General features: G+C 35.4%; 2 protein-coding genes across 4 annotated transcripts; both read left to right on the top strand.

Annotated features, from left to right (window-relative positions):
* Positions 1–1607: 1607 nt before the first annotated feature.
* On the top strand, positions 1608–12815 carry LOC145588479 (protein LEO1 homolog). 3 transcript variants are annotated; one of them, XM_081645135.1, is made up of 12 exons: positions 1608–1891; positions 2863–3209; positions 5244–5370; positions 5460–5642; positions 6860–7036; positions 8441–8572; positions 10392–10571; positions 10646–10777; positions 11000–11104; positions 11209–11439; positions 11769–11928; positions 12476–12815. In XM_081645135.1, the coding sequence occupies exons 1-11, from the start codon at positions 1760–1762 to the stop codon at positions 11901–11903; spliced, it is 1881 nt and encodes a 626-aa protein (XP_081501261.1). In that variant the 5' UTR covers positions 1608–1759; the 3' UTR covers positions 11904–11928; positions 12476–12815. The 3 variants fall into 3 exon arrangements, with proteins under 3 accessions (XP_081501261.1, XP_081501268.1, XP_081501255.1); XM_081645142.1 differs by having other exon boundaries at positions 12426–12815; XM_081645129.1 differs by having other exon boundaries at positions 1609–1891; positions 12471–12815.
* Positions 12816–17025: 4210 nt separating this feature from the next.
* LOC145601283 (chaperone protein ClpB1-like) lies at positions 17026–21361 on the top strand. Its single transcript, XM_081657275.1, has 4 exons — positions 17026–17313; positions 18179–20426; positions 20527–20724; positions 20821–21361. Exons 2-4 carry the CDS (start codon positions 18189–18191, stop codon positions 21112–21114), a joined length of 2730 nt encoding a protein of 909 aa, XP_081513401.1. The 5' UTR covers positions 17026–17313; positions 18179–18188; the 3' UTR covers positions 21115–21361.

Below are 21361 nucleotides of genomic sequence, written 5' to 3'. Positions count from 1 at the left end.
AACATTTATTGCACATAATTGAGAGCACCTAAGTACTCCGTATAATATAACTATTTATTGCTAGGCGGAGGGAGTATTCGAGGAATTTTTTTGGGCCCTTTCCCTAAATAATGTTGGGAAATTATCTAATTCCCTAATTACAGCTACTCTTTTTTTTAATTCCCATTATACCGTCCACATCAGCTAAGGAAAACAAAATCGGTTTTTTTTTTGTTTTTTTTCTCGGTCCAGCAACAAACCGCTACTTCAAGTAGCGGTTTTAATTTTGTAAACCGCTACTTCAAGTAGCGGTTTTCCTCAAAACACTGCTAAGTAGCGGTTTATGGGTTTGTTTTGTGAGTTTTTCTTTAAAAACAAAATATCTGTAAATCAGTCAAAATTAAACCTTCAAGTACTTGAATAGTTGTATCCCCAAGTTCCATAAACCTTTGATAATCGATGCAATTTGACGTGCAATCGGTGTCGGCAATCACAAATCCTTTGATATATCCTCGTTTCTGGTTATATTCTCACAACAATCATTGTCGGCAAACAACCGTAGAAAGGCGTCGATGGGGGCGAAAACGGCTTCCAACGCGAGGGATTGCTGCGTTGGAAGGCTACTTGAGGAGTGTCGTTCGAATTTTTTATTTTTTATTTTTTATTTTTCTTTTTGGATGATTCTGCTGAATTACTTTACAATGGAAGGGGAGAAAGTGATTTTATTAAAAAATTAATTAATAAATACAAACCGCTACTTCAAGTAGCGGTTTCTAATATGTAAATTGCTACTTGAAGTAGCGGTTTTCGCTAGCACACCGCTAAAGTAGCGGTTTTCTAATAATCCCGTTTTTTTAAAAAATTCCCACTGAACCGGCGACGTGGACGGTATGGTGGGAATTAAAAAAAGAGTAGCTGTAATTCGGGAAGGGAAATATAGCAAATTAGCACCAAGACTTTAACTCTATGTTCAAATTACCCCCTTAACTTTTAATTATAGCAAATGGACCCCAAAACTTAACATATCGTGCAACGTACATCAGAGCATCATTATTTAACAATAAATTCATCAAAACATGCTAATTTTTTGTATTAATAATAAGCATTAAGAGTATTATACATGCGTTATATTTTTTACCATTTCAATTAAATGTGAGCAATTGAAGAGATTAATCAAGTATGATGGTTTGCTAAATTCCGTTAATTTTTTCGCCCTTTGTCATATTTCAGTGTCGATAATTTCTATATTTTATAGTATGTATTTAATATGTATGATAATGTATGCACAATATTTTGGATGTAATTAATTTTTTTAACTTTTTTTTGTCTTTTATTGGAGTATATTTTATGAAATTTATATATTTTAATGTGATTTTGCTCAAATTTGATGTATAGGTTTTGATTGCACAATTATATTAAGTTGTAGGGTTAATTTGCTACAAGTAAAAGTTATGGGGTTACTTTACACCTCCAATAAAAGTGTTGGGGCTAATACACCCAATTTGAGAATTAGATAATTTCCCAACATTATTTAGGGAAAGAGCTCAATTTTTTCATAAGATTTTTATTTCGGGACCTACGGAAGTACGGAATATACTTAAATACACCGTAGACTCGAACTCGAAGTATACTCCGTAAGTCCGTAGGATCGTAGAAGTAAAGTAAGAACCTCCGACTTCGCTACAGGCAGAAACCAAAGTAGGAGAGAGAAATAGAAAGCGAGTGTTTCTGCAAATTCGAAGCAAATCGAACAAAATTTGAAGGGATTAAATTCTGAAAGATGAAGGACGAAGGAGAAAAACGGCAGCAAATGATGCAAAATCTCTTCGGAGTTAATTCTGATGATGAAGAAGAAGAGGAAGAAATTGATTCCGAGCATGAATCTAATCAACACCGCCCCAATTATGTTTCAGTAAGTTTTAATTTGTTTTTTGAATTCAATTTGATTGTGTGTTCGTTGTTTTTATGATTTCTGGATTTGATTTTAGGTTTAGGGTTTGATTTATGTTTATTAATTGTAAGTTTGATTTGGTTGGGGCAATGTTTGATACTTGATTGAGGTGAAGTAAACCCAAACATCCACACGAACACGAACACGACCCGTTTAACCTGCTATTGGAATAGTAATGTGTTGATTTAGGTTCTTTTTGGGTGAAAATAATGTGGGAATCCAATTTTCCTTTGAATTAGGGCAATGCTAGTAACCTGTTTATGTTTTTTTGAAAAGAGAAATCGTATGGTACTAAGGGCCTGCTCTTCAGCTTATTTTCCGGTCAGTTCCGTTCACTTCAGTTCCTAATTTCCTTCTATCATAAAATATTCACTTCAGTTAAGCTTTAATCAATTCAATAAATCAGAACAGACCCTAATATACACAAACATTGACACATATACGACCCGTCTACTCAAAAGGGCAGTTATTGAAATAATAAGATGTACCAATTTAGGATTTTTTGGGTGAAATAATGTGGGAGTCAATCTTCCTTTGAGTTAGGGCGATAATAGTAAGCTGAATTATTTTGAAAATGGAAATCATACAGAAGATATCATTATACTACTAAAAATGTGTGTGGGAAGTTGGGAGTTGGGACCCATTAATGTTGTGTATATGGCTTTATATCATGGAGTTCATCTTCGATTTCTACCAGAGTTTATCTTCTTTTTGTAGTAGGTTTTATATCATGATCCCCTCTGGAGTTCATTTATGCTTTCGCTATACTATGCTTTTTACTTATCATTGGCATGTGAATTGAGATTGACAGTAAGTAGTACTGGATAAAGAAGCTTTTTTACTCATTTCATTTTTGGTGTTTGTAGTATTTTACCAAAGCATTGTAGAATTTGTGCTTAGTGCTTATGGAAATCTTGTATTGTGAGGGATAGGATGAAAATGATGGAGGTGCTGAACAAGAGGTTGAAGCTGAAGCTTTTGTAGAGGGGCAAGGTGAGGCAGAAGGCGAGAGTGAGGGTGAGTATCGTGAGGAAGAACCAGAAGTTGGAGAAAGTGAAGGTGAGAGAGAACAAAGTTCTCAAGAAGTAGAGGTTGGTGAGCAACATGAAGAAAGTGAGGCAAGAGAATCTGATAGTGATGAGAAAGAGGATTATGCCCAAAAAGTAGTAACTAGTAGAAGAAGGGATGTAGTTGACAGTGGATCAGAAAGGTCTGAAGAACAAGAACCCCATTACATTGACCCCGATGATGAAGAAGTTGGTCAGACTAGAAGCCACGGGTAATTCAAATTCTTCAATTTTATTTATTTATTTATTTATTTTTGGTGTGTGTGTGTTTGTCAAATTACAATGTTTATCGTCTTCCAGATGTTTCTTGAACAGTTATTTTTGCTGAATATCTTTTATTTCGGATAGCATTGTGAATATATAAAAAGTTCTGAACAAAACCTCTTCTGCTTCTTTCTGCAGAAAGCTACTAAGGCAAATGAGTGTTCATATTATTTCCTTTCTCCACTTTCTTTGTTATGTCATGTGATTCATGCTAGTTTCCCCTATTAATTGTTGACTTCTTATTTCATTTTCTACATGAAGAGCTAACTCCTTATATCTGAAGCAATTTGATTTGTGACATGGTATCCTCATGCTGTGGTTTCAAACAGAATAAACTTGCATGAAATCATGGCTAGATAACCTGCTAGCATATGTTGTAAATTGGATTCATATTTAGGGCCAATCTATTACAGGCTATAAGCTATGGTTAAGTATCTAAATATTGTAACTAGGGGCAACTGGTATAAGCCATAGTCTAATTGTGCTATGATTTTACACTCAAATGATTTACATGAGTAATACTATTATTAAGCTTCTCAACTCATGTTATAGGATTTCATATCTTTTAGTAGAGAGATGAAGCTGGCAGATTTGGCACTGGTTTTGTGTGTTCTTTTTTAATTACACTAGTCAGCTTTTTTAAGAGGTACAAAGCATATATTGGCTGTTTAATTGCCTTTTCTCATGTCAATAGGCTAATTTCTGATGGCATTGTTGTTTGCTTCCCAAGATAGTCATTGAGTTCCCTGTGTAGTAGCTTATGACAAATTATATTTTCTTGTTTGGATAACGTAAAATTATACCTATGTTATTTTCAATCATTGTCAAGTCTGTTACTGATTGGGAATTTTGATATCATATGTTTCAATATGTGTCTCACCTCTTTATGAACTGGGCACACAACCAACTTAATATAAGTTATTTAATATGATTAGTGGATGTGAATGATTTGGCACATTTGTTTACAATGGGACAGATTATGGGATGTACGATGGAATAGAGGATCTCTATTGGGAAAAACAAACTTTAATCAAGTGCTAGTTGTTATAGTAATTTTCAGCCTTAATGCTGGCAAGCTGATGATATATGATTGTTTGCGTGATTGATACAATAGAACGTATTGGGTAAATAGGTTATCGACTTAACTTAAAATGGCATCAACTTATACTTTCTTTTCAGGGAGCCAATATTACTTAGCCTTGCTAATCATAAAAAAAATATCAAAGGACTATATATCATACTATCACATCATACTGTGTTGAATACACCTGTTTAAATAAAAGCAGAAGTTATATTACTCCCTTCACTTATTGAATCAGTGCTACATTAAGCAATCAACTTTGCATATAGCAGCACAACTAAAGCTTTATTTGATTGTGTGACTAGTTTAAGATTTATTCATATTTTACTTTTAAGGTGGACATATAGCATTTGAGAAGAAAAATCCAAAGTGTCAGAGAGAGGTAAACAAGGGAAAGAGAGAAAATTGCTTCATTGGTTTGTGAACTTTGAAGAGCCAACTTTTCTTAGATTGTTATTTTATTTATATTCTCAACATTCATATCACGAAGTGTAATTAAGTGGTACAAGCGAGTAAGGAACTCCCCGTGATTGACCTTAGTTAGATAAGGAGAGGGGAGACTATGATATAGTTTAACAAAAGATTGGAGTTCAAGCAAAGGCCTGAAGGGAGGGGGTGTATTTTTAATGGTGATGATTTTAAAAGGTAGCTTACTAATTTACTAAAGGGTTAGAGGGGGGTGCTTGTCAGGGAAAATATGAATGGGAAATGAGACACATTCATCCCTAATTATATGTTGCTAATCATGATGTTTAAGAAATGATATTTTAAAGATCCACATCCGGAGATTACTGGGTTAGTGGTGTTCGATCTGGTTGAAACATAAAATACTTTTTGAAACACTATCCTGCATTCAGTTATGAAGTAGTATTCTTATTTACTGAACAAAAATATTTAACAGGGAATCTCCTGAAGAAGAGAGGGATATGACTCATGTAGCTCAATCAACTGCTGAAATTCGTGACGTATTTGGAGATTCTGATGAAGAAGAGCCAGCAGATTATGGTGTTCAGCATGATATGGAGCAAGTAAGGTTTTAGCTGTATTATTTTTATCTGTTTGGTTTTATTAACTGCTGCTGTGTATAGAGGTAAAACATTTTCGTTTCGTTTAATAGAGGTCCCCTGTTGAAGAAGAAGAAAGCTATGAGAAGAATCTGAGGCCGGATGATTTAGTTCGTGACGAGGATGCTCAATATGGGTCAGAAGAAGAAATTGAAGCTAAGCTTAAAGAGAAACCTGTTGGCCCCCCAATGGAGTTAGAAATTCCTTTGCGTCCACCTCCTGCAGACCCTGAGAAGGTAATATCCTCTCCTCTCATTCCATATTCAAGTTTTTATATCCAAGTACACAAGGCCTGAAATTTTTTGTCTTATCCTCTCCTCTAATTGGGTTGTTGCTAATCATGTGGGGTAACTGCTGCATGGTAATTGAATTTTTTGGCAAACATGATCAAAGTTTGGTATGTCATGGGCTTTGATCGTTTGATTAATTCTTGCATTGTTTGATAGATTATCATTGCGGATGGAATTATGTGAATCGTAGTTGATATTCCTTTAGATTTCTGAATATTTTGGATTAATTGGATAAATCATCCTTTCTAAGAGTGTGTTTGGATTAATGGAAATGGAGGGAAGGAAAATGGAAGGAGGGAGTATCTTTTATTTGGATAGCAAATTAGGGATGAAATGAATCAGAGGGAAGAGAAATGGAGGGATTAAATTTTAAGAAAATGATCCCTCCAATAATGGAGAGATTTGGAAGGAAAACCCATTATTCTTCCTTCCCCTTCCCTCCCCTCCCCTCCCCTTCTTTTCCATCCCTTAACATTAACCAAACAAACTGTAAGGATTTGTTTGTCTTGTATTGTTTTATCTTATTTTATTTTAGGAAAAATAAGTTGAGATTGCTTGGATAAAATAACATATATTAAGTTCAAATATAATACTTCCTCCGTTTTTCTTTATTGCACCATATGAACTTTTACACTATTCACTTAATCTTCTTTGATCATTTTTTGTGATTTATCCTTTATGAAAAACATCAACATGTGGGATTTACTTAGATTCGTCTCAAAATCTACTTTTCAAATATCATTTTTTTTATAATATTTATAAAAGTGTAATTTTTTTTTTTGAATAGTACAAAAGTGTAATTAAAGATATTAATAGCCAAAGTAATGCATTGGGAAACGCGAAATCCCTCATGGTGCAATAAAAGCATAAAGTTGGAACAGAGGAAGTGAAAATAATTTAGATAAATAAAAAATACTAAAAATAAAATAAAAAAGTTCAGACAAAATAAGTTCAGAAAATTCAAATATTATAATCAGATAAAATAAAATAATGTCAGATGAAATAGATTAAAATATTTTCAGATAGGACAATGGAAATTTATTTTAGACAAAATTAGATGAACCAAACAGAGCCTAATTTTCCAGCTTGTGTATTATGGCAGTTTGGTCTGCTGTTAATAGTTATTTTGTACCTGATGTGTTGTAGCTTGAATTTTCTCACAGATGAACATGATTAGAGTTTCGAATATTATGGGTATTGATCCAAAACCATTTGATCCCAAGACATTTGTGGAAGAGGACGTCTTTGTGACTGACGAATCTGGTGCCAAAAAACGAATTCGTTTGGAGAACAACATTGTACGTTGGAGAACTGTGAAAAAGCCAGATGGAACATTAGCTGTAAGTGAAACTTCTCTATTCTATCCCACATGGATACCTGCATATCATACTTCTGCTTTAAACTTGTTGAACTGTAGGGGCTATCTGCTCTAGACCACTGATTGGAAGTTATAAGCTCCATTGAGTCATGGACATTAACAGCAGATGATGGATAGTCTATAAAGCATTTGATTTAGTCCATTATTTGATCCAGAATTCCGGATACATTACTGAATACTGAAAATTGTCCAATTAAACACTTCTTATGCTGTCCAGTTTGCCTATCGGAAACCCTCTCATGGTGCTATATATTGTTTATACAGTAACATCTTAATAAATATATAGTTTTTTTTTTTTTTTTTAGAAAAAATGGGACTGTGTGCTATTTTACTACATTGGGGACTGGTTCTTTACTTCTTTCTGTCAGAACTTGTAGATATTGATGTGTTGTATACATAATTAGTTAATTACTACCTCCATTTCTTTATAGTTGCAACAGAGGGGTACTATTTGTGAGACATATAAAATTCCTTTATTGCAACTAAAAAGAAACAGAGGTAGTATATTACTTGTTATAGAGATTCAGAACCAGCTAGTAAAGTAGGTCAGCTGTGTCTTTGTGTAGTGTCTTAGCTCCTTTTCAAAATCACTAAATTGTTATCATTTTGTTCCAGAACCTCCTATTTCTTCTGGGCATTTTGATTCAATTATCTTTGTTCTCGAAGGGCGAGATTGTTGGGGGTTTACTTTCCTGGTTTATAGTTTATACCTCCAGACTTATAGAGTTCTGGGTGTATCCTTGATCTAGTCAAATTATCAAGTTTTAAAAATTTGTTAATGTATAAATTTATTGCTGAATTGCAGCTCTGATACAATGTAAATGTTTTAAACTGAAAAGGGAAGAAAAATTCTGCGGTCTGGAAAGATAAACTCCTGTTATAGAGCTAATTCTCATATTTATATTGGTGAATACCCGAATGGATCGGCTTTTTTATAAACATAACTTCCAGCTTTTAGATGATGTTGGGATGTAGCTTTTAATTGTATGTGATTATATCACTGAATGTTATTTCTTCCATTTTTAGATTTTTTTTCCCAACATCTTGGTTTTGATTGCCCTCTGCTAGTTACATTTGGTTGAACTATGTCTTCTACTTTGTCAAACATAATTGTCTGGTTCCTTTTTTCTGTATCCCAATATAATTTGCACTATCCTTTTCTGGGAATTCTCTGTTTATCCACTCCAGCTTGCCTTCACTTTCCCCTACTTTTCTGTATGTACTTAACAGTTTTTCTTATTTATCCCTTTTTTACTTTTCTCCTTCTATGTTTGCTCAAAAGGCTAATGCAAGTTTTTATGGGATGGAGGGAGTTTTAAATTATTCTATGCTTCTAGCCTATTTAACATTTATTTGTCTTTCTCAGTATGAGAGCAATGCACGCTATGTGAGGTGGTCAGATGGCAGTCTACAATTGCTGATCGGGAATGAGGTTCTTGATATATCTGTGCAGGATGCTCAGCATGATAATGCATACCTTTTCCTTAGACATGGCAAGGTATTTATTTTTGTTCCTCCTTTTCTTCCTTCTCCCATCTCTAGCTTGAAATTATTCTAAATTACATAGTTGGTCACATTTTTAACCCTTGGTATCTCTGTTTCTTCATATCTTGGTATAATGAGATGAAAACTGTCAATGCATATCCATCTGGAGTGCAACCCAACTGATCAATTCTGATGGTATATGGTTATTTATACAATAAGTTAGAGGATATTTTAACCAGAGGTTTGAACAGTGACCTGTTCAGTGCATGACTGGTTGAACTTATATTGAGACTCATTAATTGTGGAAAGGAATCAAAGGAATTCGTTAAGAAGCAGAATATTAAAAGAAGTTCTCGCATGTCTACACAAGTAATCTTTACTTGGGCAGAATAAATTGATCTGGTCCAGTGCACATGGTTCTCAGTTTTTACGTTGCATCTTGTCTTATCCTTTAGTTTGCATTCACTTTTGAGTCTTTTACACATCTCAAGGAGGAGGGCTATGTAGAATGGGAATTCACCCAATTAATCTGTCCATATCTGCTTAATATTCAGATTGAGGGTTTGAGAGAAACCCTAATCTACCTAATGAAGGCAATGTCCATCACAACAAGATGTAAATAAAGTGTTCAAGCTGAACACCATGCTCGCTGCACCAGCTGGTTGTCTCCATTCTCCCGTGAGCATATTTCTGTATCCTAGCAGTTTCTCTCTGCTCCGGTGCTCCCTCATGTGGCTGTTGTTCTTTTTCTCCCCCTTTTCTCTCTCCTCATTCAATTGAGGGCTGATGTCTGTTGTTTTCTTCTTTCTATTTAATTGTTTGTGTGCGTGTAAAGTACGAGGCAGTAACCTAACTGTAGCTTTTCAGCTACTAGGGGCTTGCCCGCAGATCAATTTTCACCTGTAGCAGGGGTGTGTGTGAACTGTGAAGAGGTGTTGCTTTCCTTTTTGAATTTGATATGTTGATTTTAATTATGGACAAGCAGTTTGCAGATTTAACTTCTTGCTTTCAACTTGTATTTCTGTGACCACTTTGTTTCTTACTATTTACTGGCGGCCAAAATCTATGGATATCTTGAGGCGATTAACGGTTTAAATAAAAATTATTGTGTACACAACTTTTGAAACTTTTTAACTCATTGGATTACTTTTTTTTTTTTTTTTTTTTAAAAAAAAAAAAAATTTACTGTAAGCATCAACTGCAAAATAACAACTATTACTGACTTTCCCAACCCCCCATACCTGATAGCTTTCTCTTAGAGTGTGCAAGATGCGACTATGTGTATATTTTCCTTGGGGAAATTTGGGACCAAGATTTTGTGGCTGCTGACAGTCTTGCTCAATATGGCGACTTAGGATTTTGATACCTCAAGTGTATACTTGTATGGATATTATTATAGATTTCCAGCCCACTTAAAACATTTTCAGTGACTCTGCAACAAGAATAGTAACAATCACCTGGTATGCAGCCTATTTATAGAGAGTGCAAACTCAATTTTTGAGACTCTATTCTTTCAAACTTTCACAGCAGGCTCATGTCTATTGCTCATTAACTACTTATCTCTAATAGCTTTATTGTTCGTTCCACACCAGATACTTTTTAAAGTTTAAACTAATGTCTTTTTTGGGAAACTCTTTGTCTTCCTCAATTTGGTAGCAAACTCTTCTAATGCTTCTAAGTGTTGTTGACTTATATGCATGTTCTGATTCCTTGTGGCCTGTTCTTAATTGCTGGGCAGCTGCATACCAATTTAACTCTTATCACAAATCTATATCTATCATTGCTGGGTTTATTTTCACTTGATAATTGTATTTTGGATATATTTGTGTCAGGGAATTCTTCAATCACAAGGCAAGCTTCTTAAAAAGATGAGATTTATGCCATCATCTCTGACATCAAATTCTCATCGCTTGTTGACGGCACTTGTGGACTCGAGGCATAAAAAGGTCTACAAGGTTAAGAACTGTATAACTGATGTTGATCCTGAGAGGGAGAAAGAGCAAAAAGAAAAGGTAATTGGTATCATTGAAAAGCTTTTGCTTATTAACCATATGGTTGTGCAGATGTTAAAGATGTGTCTTTGCAGGCTGAAAGTCAGACAATCAAAGCCAATTCGATTCTGAACAAGAAGCGTGAGAGAGTGAATCGGAAGTACGCAAAATCATCAGATAGAGGTCGACAACTTTCTCCTGGATTTTTAGAGGACGCACTTGAAGAGGTTCTTTCTCAATCACCTCTGTCTATAATGTGCCAGCATATTATGTTAAATAATATATAATAACTTTGAGGTCATCTTGTTTCAAATACTTTTAAGCCAAACTAGGAGCTAGTCTTCTTCTTTGCTTAATGACTGTAGTTTGAAATAAGGGAGTTGCTCCTTTTGAGTTGACTATGTAGTTTGCAAGAATAACAAACACTGTTAACGTTGGTATCTTGACAGGATGACGAAGCAAATTATTATGATCCTCGTCGTGATAGGCATCGTTTTGAGGATGAGCTAGAGGCAGAAGCTAGAGCTGAGAAGCGCATCATTAATGCCAAGAAGGTAAGAGTTGATGTTAATGTCTCTCATTTTTATCATGTATATAAATATAAATATATGACCTCATATGAGTGATCTCTTCTTGATGGTATTGTTCTTGCTTTAAGGCTCAAGGGCATAAAGACTTTCCTCGAAAATTATCAAATGCTCCAAAAACTTCTCGACGCCCAGTGGATTTCTCTGACAGTGAAAGAGACGAGTCCGAATATGAAACTGATGGTGGGGAAGAGGAAAGATCTCCTGAACGTAGAATGGAGGATTCAGAGCCAGAATGGCAAGATTCAGAGGATGAGGAGCAAGGGGAGGCTGTTGGTGGAGCTTCAGAAGAGGAGGCTGAGGTGTGCAATTGGCCTACTTTATATGTTTTTTTCTCAGCTGAAATGATTTTGAAGATGATTTGGAAAATGTGATTTAGAAAGTTTGTTTTATGAATTATCATTTTAATGTTCATATAAGATGGAGTATAATTTATGATGTTTTAGGCTGTAATGCTTAGACAGCAAGTCAATATTGGACTAGTTAAAAAGTTGTTATGCATATACCTGATAATAATCATATTTCATATTGTTGCAGTGCAAAATCTTTTTTTATCCATTAATGGTGTTTATTAATGCATGAGGTTTTCAGTTTCATCCTAAATTCCTTTATGCATTTGTTTCTATATTAGGAGCCAAAGCAGATGACCAAGGAAGCTAGAGGTAGCCTTAAACGTAAGGAGATAGATTCGGATGAGGAGTCTCCTCGTAAGAAGCCTACTACACATCGTCGGATGGCAGTTGTTTATGAGAGTGATGAGGATTGAAGCGTTTATTGATCAAAATTCAAAAGTGAGTATCATCCTTCTATTTTAGCAAGCACGTATTACGTTTTTGTGAACTGAATTTGACAGTGCGGAGTAGTCTGTTTGTTTTTTATGACATCAATATCTTATTCTCGATACACTTTTTGAGGACTGAGGTAATGACACTTGAAGGACTAACATTTACCCAATAACATTCATGTGAGCAGAACATTACTTGAAAAGTTTTCTATTTAACCCTGATTCCTGAGGACCTTGCTATTTCAGCCTTTGTATGTTGTCATTACTCTGATTGTTTCCCGGTTCATGTCACTTAAATTTTCTCTCTCTCTCTCTCTCTTTCTATCTGCCTGCTGAGTTGAGATGCTTTAGATATAAATTTATTTGGAGTGCACAATTTATCTCTGAACATTATGTGTAATTTTTAAAAAAGATATTCTTTAGCTAATACTGCCTTCGTATTGATTATTGAGACAATGAGATACATTATTTCTGATCTGTGCACAAATTTTGCATTTATTGAAGGTGTCCAATACACATCATCTTAACTTCAGTTAAACAAATTTTCAGTTCAGATTGCATAGCAATTCATGTCCTGGGGATGATGCATGGTGCTTATCTTGATTCCTGTGGACAATGCAGTTTCAGCCCTTACGTAACAATTCGTGGAGAGGGTTTCTAAAAGGGTTTCCGAAAGGAAGAAAGAGAATAATTATGGTTCAAATGTGTTATTTCTCTTAATTAGTGGCATAATAAATACAAATTTTGGCTTCCTGTTGATAAAGAGTATATAGATGATTTGTGTAAAATTGTGTTGCAAGTGATGGCTAATTTAGAGTTGTTAGGATTTTTTTTACATGAAAGGAGATATCATGATGTAATTCTTTTCCTTTTTATGAAAAAAACGGAATTTTTTACTATCTTTCACATCACTTTACAAGTTTACAGTTATTTTTGCTCTATTTTGTCAAATTGTGGTAGTGGCCTACTAACCTGACTTTTTTCTTTTCTTTTTTTGTAAGGTGTCCTACTCCCTCCGTCCCCGAAAGAACGACCCATTTGGCCTAATTTTAATCCCAAAAAGAATGACCCATTTGCATTAAAATTCCCACCAATTTGCTATAATATTTGTGCAAAATTAGCTTCCCCATATACTTTTATTACTTTCTCTCTCTACTTTTTTACAAACCAAACCCCATGTAAATTTATCTTTCCAATACACTTTTACTTCTTTTTATTTAACTTTCTTAATACCCGCGAAACAAAATCATCTTGGAATATAAAATTATTTAGAAGGTCTTGTATGGACTTAATCTACACTAAGTTATTGTAGACCCATTCTTTGACACTTTTAAATAATATAATCACATTGTGGATGATATAATTACTTTCTTAAATGATATAATTATGCTGTTGTGAGTCATATTGTGTGAATGATATATTCGTATTTTAAGATGATATAATAATCTTTTGGATGAATTACTTTTTGATACTTTTTTTTTTTTTTTTTTTTTTTTTTTTGTGTGTGTGTGTGTGTGGTTGTTGTTGATGTATTCACTTTTTAAATGATATACTACGTATTTACATTGGAAATGATATAATCGGTTTCTAGACGATAATACATTTCGTATGATATAATTACATTTCAAAAATACAGTAGATGGTTGGGTGCACGCACAATAAGTTATTGTGCACCCTATTCTAAAATTTTTAATTTTTTTTTTTTTGAGGGATTTTTTTTAAAATTATTTGATCTGAACATATAAGATGTTGGAATTCATTACATCTGATAAAATTTGATTAAACCAAGTTAGGGAGTAAATTTTGTTGGACCAAATTAAAATACTTTGTATATCGGAGCTTATTTAACTTACCTATTAAAATTTATTGGACTTTAAACTTATTTGTGATAACATATGTGTTTTGCAAATCTATTAACTATTACTAAAACAAAATATATTGATGTCATCAATTCCTTAAAGTATCCTATGTGTCAAACTATCATTAAAATTTTTTCCTCCAAATTTATTTATGATATCATCAATTTATTTATTTATTTATTTTTTTTGCCCTTTCCTTTTACTAGCTAGATTTTAGGATTAAGTAGGTTTAAAACTAAAAATACGAAACTTGACTTTGGCATCAATATTGTTGTATACTCATTACCACTGTTGAATCTTTTCAATATACAACAATATTAGATATTGATAGCTAATTATATACATTTTTTAAGCTTCCACTCTAAACATATAAGCTCAATAGATGATGATACATTAAATATGTTTTGTCTAGCCATCATTTTAGAAAATTTTACATAACATTGTAGTAAATATTATAATGCAACAATAAATAATAAACATTAAAAAAGACTATGTATATGTTTTGTTAATATTTATATACCAAATTTAAAAACAAACCAAGTTATTTTAAAATGATATCAACAACAAAATATATAAAAAAAACTATGGAAACATTACTTATCACCACCGTGCAATGCACGGGTACTATACTAGTGAGCTAAGAAATCTCCTCAATATCAAGTGGTTAGAGTTTTCCTCCCGATTTCATGAGATTTTGGGATTGATTATCTTTTTAAACACCAAAAAAAATGTTAAAAATATGAGTAATAAAACGGTAGAAGAGTAGATGAAAGATATTACGAAGAACTCCGTATATTTAGGGGCCGTTTGGTTGGGGGTAATCAGGAAAGGGAATGAGAATCAATTGGGCCCATTCCCTTTGTTGATGTTTGTTTAGCACTTTTAATCATTCCCATTACCCTCCCCATTACCCCAAATCCTTCCAACTCCATTCCCCACCCACCTATACTTTCCTATTCCCTTTCCCTACCCACCTTCACACCACCACATCACCACCACATCACCACCTTCACACCTACCAACACCACCGGAAAATCAGCCCGACCACCGCCGCCCCTACCCTGACCACCGCTGCCCCTCCCTCAAGCCTCACCGCCCTCCCCTCCCATGCAAAAACCACCCCTAGCCCCGATCTCTCTCCCACCACCCGCGAAACCCTAGCCGCCCCTTCCCCTCCCCTCGCCGCCCACCGATAAACGCGCGCCGCTCAAAACCCCCTCCCCTTGCCGCCCACCGATAAACGCGCGCCGCTCAAAACCCCCTCCCCTCGCCGCCCAAAAACCCCTCCCCTACCTCGAAAAACCTCCGAAAACCCTAAGGGAGGTTTTTCGAGGGGAGTTTCGTCGTTTTGGGCCCAACGAGTGGTGGGGGAGAGTTTGTGAAGGGCGGCGAGGGGAGGGGGAGGGCCGGCGAGGGGTTTCGTGGCTGGGAATGATGAAAACCATATGAATTGTGTGGTGGTTGTGGTGGTGGTGGGATTGATTCCCTTGTTTTAAAAACAAACAACGAAGCAAAAAAAAGGGTATTTTCATTCCATTCTTCTCCTTTCCCTTTGTTTATTCCATTCCGATTTCCTTGTGCGAACCAAACGACCCCTTAATATATACGGTATTTCTTTATTTTGGTGAGTTATATAGTTAATGGTAGTTGGGTTGTTTAATCCATTTGTCAATTATATGGCCACGTAGTCAGCTAGTCCGATAAAAGACCCATGTTCTAGAATCTAGAAAACTGCCCACTGATTTTTATTTCCTAAAGTAGCAAACATCTGTTCTGGTTCAATCTAGACTTTTCCATTTCAATATCCATTTTTTTTATGACTACTTTTTTTCTTTTTTCTTTTTCCTTTTTTTTTTTTTTTTTTTTTTTTTAAATATTCTTGCTGGGTCCAATGCCTTTCTATACGTACAAAACTACAAATCATTAACACAAATACGTGGCTTTATTCTCTCTACTTTCTACTCCATCCGTTCCGTAATATAGTTTTTATTTGTGTTTTTTCGGGTATTTAAGAAATAGGAGGAGAAAGTAGATAAAATAAAAGTAAAACATACAATATAGACAAAAGTTAGAGAGAAAGTAAGAAAAGTTTAAAACATGTGCAAAATTCAAGGGTAAGTTAGGAAGTACGAATAAAGTTAAAAAAAGTGAGGGTATAATGGACTTTACATACTATCCTAAAACAACATTTTGAATCTCCAAAATTGGAAAACAAGAACTATAGTATGAGAGGGAGTATGTTACGGAGTACCAGTCTATGGCCATACTCCAATATCTACATATGATTGCACATAGAAATAAAGGGAGTATTTTTTTTTTTTAAAATTATTTTTACTGATTTATATAATTTTTTTTTTTTTGCTCATTTTTAAATTTTAAAGATAAAATTGGTCGCAACAATTTGAAGTATGGTTTAGGTGCATTGAGCACCTTGAACTTTGCGTAGTTGCTAAAACACCACCAACTATGGTGTTAGGTGCGACGCGTGCCTTAAATGAAAAATTCCGACCACTTATTTCAAAAATACAGTAAAATGTATATAAATTGAAATAATAAGTTCACTTCACAATAACATGAATCTTATAAATCAATGACGTGTACTTATTTAAAAATAATATATAAGTTTTTTATTGATACCTTTCTATTATCACGCTTATTAATGCACATTTAACGATAAAAATTTCTAATTGCAAACATTGTAAAATCATAAAAAGTTAAAAACAGATATTAATAAAATATTCATTGAGACGATTCAAACAATATCCCACATGACATTTTTTTTTTGTAGCTATAGATCATAAAAAGTTAGTCAAAGTATAATTTGTGAATATTATAAAAGTCAAATGGTGTCGACTAAATTAAAGCTATAGATCATAAAACAGTTCGTCTTATGTGTGGCCAACCGCACCGTGTGACCATTTAAAAGAACAAAGTAACCCATTTTAAATTGACCAAGTAACCCGTGTAATATATACTAAGTAATCCATATAAAACTAACCAAGTAATCAAATAACACCGACGAAGTAACGCCTTTTACACTAACGAAGTAACCCTTATTACACTAACGAAGTAACCCCTATCACACGGCAAAATAATACGGAGCACTATAAATTTTACAAACCTAAACCTGGAGTACCCTGTGCGGTGCGGTGGTGCACTGGGAGTAAGATATGGATAAAAATATTAACAAATGGAGTTCTGCATTTAATCCCCCTTACTCCCAAAAAAAAAAAAAAAAAAAAGGAAAAAAAAAAGCGCAAAGTAATGATGAAAATTCTAGTAAATTCTAGGAAAATCATCCGACTTCCAGACTCCTCTCTCTCTCCTCATCAAAAACCCCTCCATTTCTTCGCTCATTCACTCACAGTTCACAATTCACAAACAATTTTTTGAACCAACACTAAATCAATTCAATCTCACCTTTTCTCTCTCATACTACGCTCTTCAATTTCGATCGTTTTCTTCGAAATCAAAGATTCACAGTTAGTTCATCTTCAAATTTCATTTCAAAGCTTTTCGATTGTTTCTCAAAGGTATTTGCTTCTTCTCCTACACTTTTCTTTTTGATTTTAGTTGTTTGTTTTCATTCTTATTTTGCATGTTTGATTTCCTTTGAATGTCTGCTTTTATATTGAATTTTGTTCTGTTTCTGCTCTGTTTCTTGATTATAACTTCTGTGTGTAATTATTTTGATTTACACTATATTAGTTTGAATTTTGAATCAGTGATTTGAGTGTGATTTCATTTATGTTCTTACTTTTTTGTATGATTGTTGGTTGTAGACTTGTAGTGTAATAAACTGGAAAACTTCAATGTTAATCATTTTTGTGAAATTAGGGATGTGGTAGCTCTTAATTACACTGAAAATGTATGATTTGTTTCAATTTGTTCGAATTTTGTATAATTTTATGTAGAATGCTGGAATCATTGTTATTTTGACATAATAATCATCAATGTTAATGCTTTTATGGATTTGAGCCAGAATTATAGTGTTCAAGTTAGTTTAATCCTGAAATTTGATTTCTGTATTGCATTACTACTGATAAATTAGTTATACAGAGGATGTTTATCGCACTGTGAATTAATTGATCTAGTATTTCTTGATAATCGAAAGGTATAATTTTGTAATTGGATGCATTTCAATTGAAAAATCAGTATTTAGTAATAGAAATAATATTTCTTGTGTTAATGGTTTGTGAATAATGGTCTATGAGTTCTTATAATTTGGTTGCATTTGGTGATGATTTTTGGTTTGTGGATTTGTAATTTGTTAGTGAATTGTTGAACTTACTATTTGTGGATTTGTAATTTGTTAGTGAATTGTTGAACTTAATATTTGTGGATTTGTAATTTGTTAGTGAATTGTTGAACTTACTATTTGTGTGCAATGTACAATAGGTGATCGAATATGAATCCTGATAAGTTTACCCACAAGACAAATGAGACACTACTTGCTGCTCATGAATTGGCATTGAGCAATGGACATGTACAGATTACTCCACTTCATGTTGCCACCACCTTGATTGGTGAACCTGGTGGTATCCTTTGCCAAGCGGTGTCACATGCTGGTGGCAGCGATGAGGCTTCTAACTCGGTGGAAAGGGTGTTCAAGAGGGCTATTAAGAATCTTCCATCTCAAAGTCCTCCACCTGAACAGGTTCCAGCTAGCACTACTCTCATGAAAGCTATTCGACGTGCTCAGTCTCTTCAGAAATCTCGTGGGGATTCGCATTTGGCTGTTGATCACTTGATTTTGGGGATTATTGAGGATTCTCAAGTTTCTGATCTGCTCAAGGAGGCTGGGGTTGCGATGGCCAGAGTGAAGGCTGAGGTTGAGAAGCTTCGTGGGAAGGATGGGAAGAAAGTGGAAAGTGCTACGGGAGACGCCACTTTCCAAGCCTTGAAAACTTATGGCCGTGATTTGGTTGAGCAGGCTGGGAAACTCGACCCTGTGATTGGTCGTGATGAGGAGATTCGGAGGGTTGTAAGAATCCTATCAAGGAGGACTAAGAACAATCCTGTGTTGATTGGTGAACCGGGTGTGGGTAAAACTGCTGTTGTTGAAGGCCTGGCTCAAAGGATTGTGAGCGGTGATGTTCCGAGCAACCTTTCTGATGTCAGGCTAATTGCATTGGATATGGGTGCTCTAGTTGCTGGAGCCAAGTACAGGGGTGAATTTGAGGAGAGGTTGAAAGCTGTGTTAAAAGAGGTGGAAGAAGCTGAAGGGAAAGTCATTCTCTTTATTGATGAAATCCACCTTGTCCTAGGAGCAGGAAGAACTGAAGGTTCCATGGATGCTGCAAATTTGTTTAAGCCTATGCTTGCCAGGGGTCAACTTCGTTGCATTGGTGCAACAACCCTTGAGGAGTATAGGAAGTATGTGGAGAAGGATGCAGCATTCGAGAGGCGTTTCCAGCAAGTGTATGTTGCTGAGCCAAGTGTTCCTGATACGATCAGTATCCTTCGAGGGTTGAAGGAAAAGTATGAAGGTCACCATGGAGTTCGAATCCAAGATAGAGCCTTGGTGGTTGCTGCACAACTATCTGCCAGATATATTACAGGTCGTCATCTACCTGATAAGGCTATTGATTTGGTTGATGAGGCATGTGCAAATGTCAGAGTTCAGCTAGACAGCCAGCCAGAGGAGATAGATAATTTGGAGAGGAAGAGAATGCAGTTAGAAATTGAGCTCCATGCTCTTGAGAAGGAAAAAGATAAAGCTAGCAAAGCACGGTTAGTGGAGGTTACTAAGGAGCTTGAGGACTTGAGGGATAAACTTCAGCCTCTAAAGATGAAATATATGAAGGAGAAGGAGAGGATTGATGAGCTCCGTAGACTGAAGCAAAAAAGGGAAGAGCTCATTATTTCTGCACAAGAGGCTGAAAGAAGATATGATCTTGCAAGGGCTGCTGATTTAAGGTATGGAGCAATCCAGGAAGTCGAGGCAGCTATTGCTAGATTGGAATCTAATGCTACCGATGTTGAATTGTTGACTGAAACTGTTGGGCCAGAGCAGATTGCAGAAGTGGTGAGCCGATGGACTGGTATTCCAGTCACCAGACTGGGTGAGAATGAGAAGGAAAAGCTAATTGGCCTGGATGAGAAATTGCACCAAAGAGTGGTGGGTCAAAACAGTGCAGTTGCATCTGTTGCAGAAGCCGTACTGAGATCTAGAGCTGGACTAGGGAGACCTCAACAACCAACTGGTTCTTTCTTGTTCTTGGGTCCAACAGGTGTTGGGAAAACTGAACTTGCCAAGGCTCTTGCAGAACAGCTTTTCGATGATGAGAATTTGCTGGTGAGAATCGATATGTCAGAGTATATGGAGCAACACTCTGTGGCCAGATTAATTGGTGCTCCTCCAGGGTATGTTGGCCATGAAGAGGGCGGGCAATTGACAGAGGCTGTCAGAAGAAGGCCTTACAGTGTTGTATTATTCGATGAAGTTGAAAAGGCCCACACTTCTGTCTTCAACACACTCTTGCAAGTTCTTGATGATGGAAGGCTGACAGATGGGCAAGGGCGGACTGTTGACTTCAGGAACACAGTGATCATAATGACATCTAATCTTGGTGCAGAGCATCTCCTTGCTGGACTTTCGGGCAAGAGCACAATGGAGACTGCTCGAGAGAGAGTTATGGCAGAGGTAATTATCTTGGAACTCCAAATATTGTTTTGTATGATTTAAAATTTTTAACTTAAATTAGTGAGCGAATGTATTAACAATGTTGCATTGTTGTTCACAGGTAAAAAGACACTTCAAGCCTGAACTGCTCAATCGGTTGGACGAGGTTGTAATATTTGATCCTCTATCACATGAGCAACTAAGCAAGGTTGCTAGGCTGCAAATGAAGGATGTGGCTAAACGTCTTGCTGAGAGGGGTGTTGCCTTGGCAGTTACAGATGGTGCTCTAGATTACATCTTAGCAGAGAGTTACGATCCAGTAAGTATTTCTGGTGTCCTAACTATTTTTCCTTCTTCAATATTGTAACATGCTGTATGTTTTTTGTACTAACTTTTTAATCTTTCTGGTCATTAGGTATATGGTGCAAGGCCTATTAGGAGATGGTTAGAAAAGAAAGTCGTCACAGAATTGTCGAAAATGCTCATCAAGGAGGAAATTGATGAGAATTCAACCGTCTTCATTGATGCTGGGATGGATGGACTTGTGTACCGCGTGGAGCAAACTGGTGGGATGGTTAATGCTGCAACTGGACAGAGGGCTGAGGTCCTGATTCAAGTCCCTAATGGACCACGAAGTAACGCCACACAAGCTGCAAAGAAGTTAAAGATCGAGGAGCTTGATGATGAGGACGATGAGATGGTGGACTGAAGAGCTCAAGTAGGATGATGAAAGCTTTTTCCTTTTTATGGGCTTTTTTCCTAATTTCATGGATTAACAAATTTTCCTTTTAAAAATGGACTTATGTAACGTTGTTCAATCTGTTAATGGGTGTTAAACTGTTCGTTTTGGCTTTAAGTTGTATATAGGACAGGAAATGTAAGGGGAAAATTCTGACTCTTGTGAGTTGAAGTTTATGCCCTTTGTCAGTTATAATGAAATTTTAATTTTCCCCTAT

Source organism: Chenopodium album, chromosome 2 (genome assembly GCF_948465745.1).
Source record: "Chenopodium album chromosome 2, dcCheAlbu1.1, whole genome shotgun sequence".
Lineage (NCBI taxonomy): Eukaryota > Viridiplantae > Streptophyta > Magnoliopsida > Caryophyllales > Amaranthaceae > Chenopodium > Chenopodium album.
Note: the sequence above shows the minus strand (reverse complement) of the source record. Positions and strands in the feature narration are given on the sequence as shown.

Bases quoted from the DNA above. Each gene is read 5' to 3' on its own strand.
- LOC145601283 (XM_081657275.1), top strand. From the start codon at position 18,189: ATGAATCCTGATAAGTTTACCCACAAGACAAATGAGACACTACTTGCT. The intron at 20,427-20,526 runs GTAATTATCTTG...TGTTGTTCACAG, and splicing joins GAGAGAGAGTTATGGCAGAG to GTAAAAAGACACTTCAAGCC. The intron at 20,725-20,820 runs GTAAGTATTTCT...TCTGGTCATTAG, and splicing joins TAGCAGAGAGTTACGATCCA to GTATATGGTGCAAGGCCTAT.
- LOC145588479 (XM_081645135.1), top strand. From the start codon at position 1,760: ATGAAGGACGAAGGAGAAAAACGGCAGCAAATGATGCAAAATCTCTTC. The intron at 8,573-10,391 runs GTATTTATTTTT...TATTTGTGTCAG, and splicing joins TTTTCCTTAGACATGGCAAG to GGAATTCTTCAATCACAAGG. The intron at 10,572-10,645 runs GTAATTGGTATC...GTGTCTTTGCAG, and splicing joins AGAAAGAGCAAAAAGAAAAG to GCTGAAAGTCAGACAATCAA.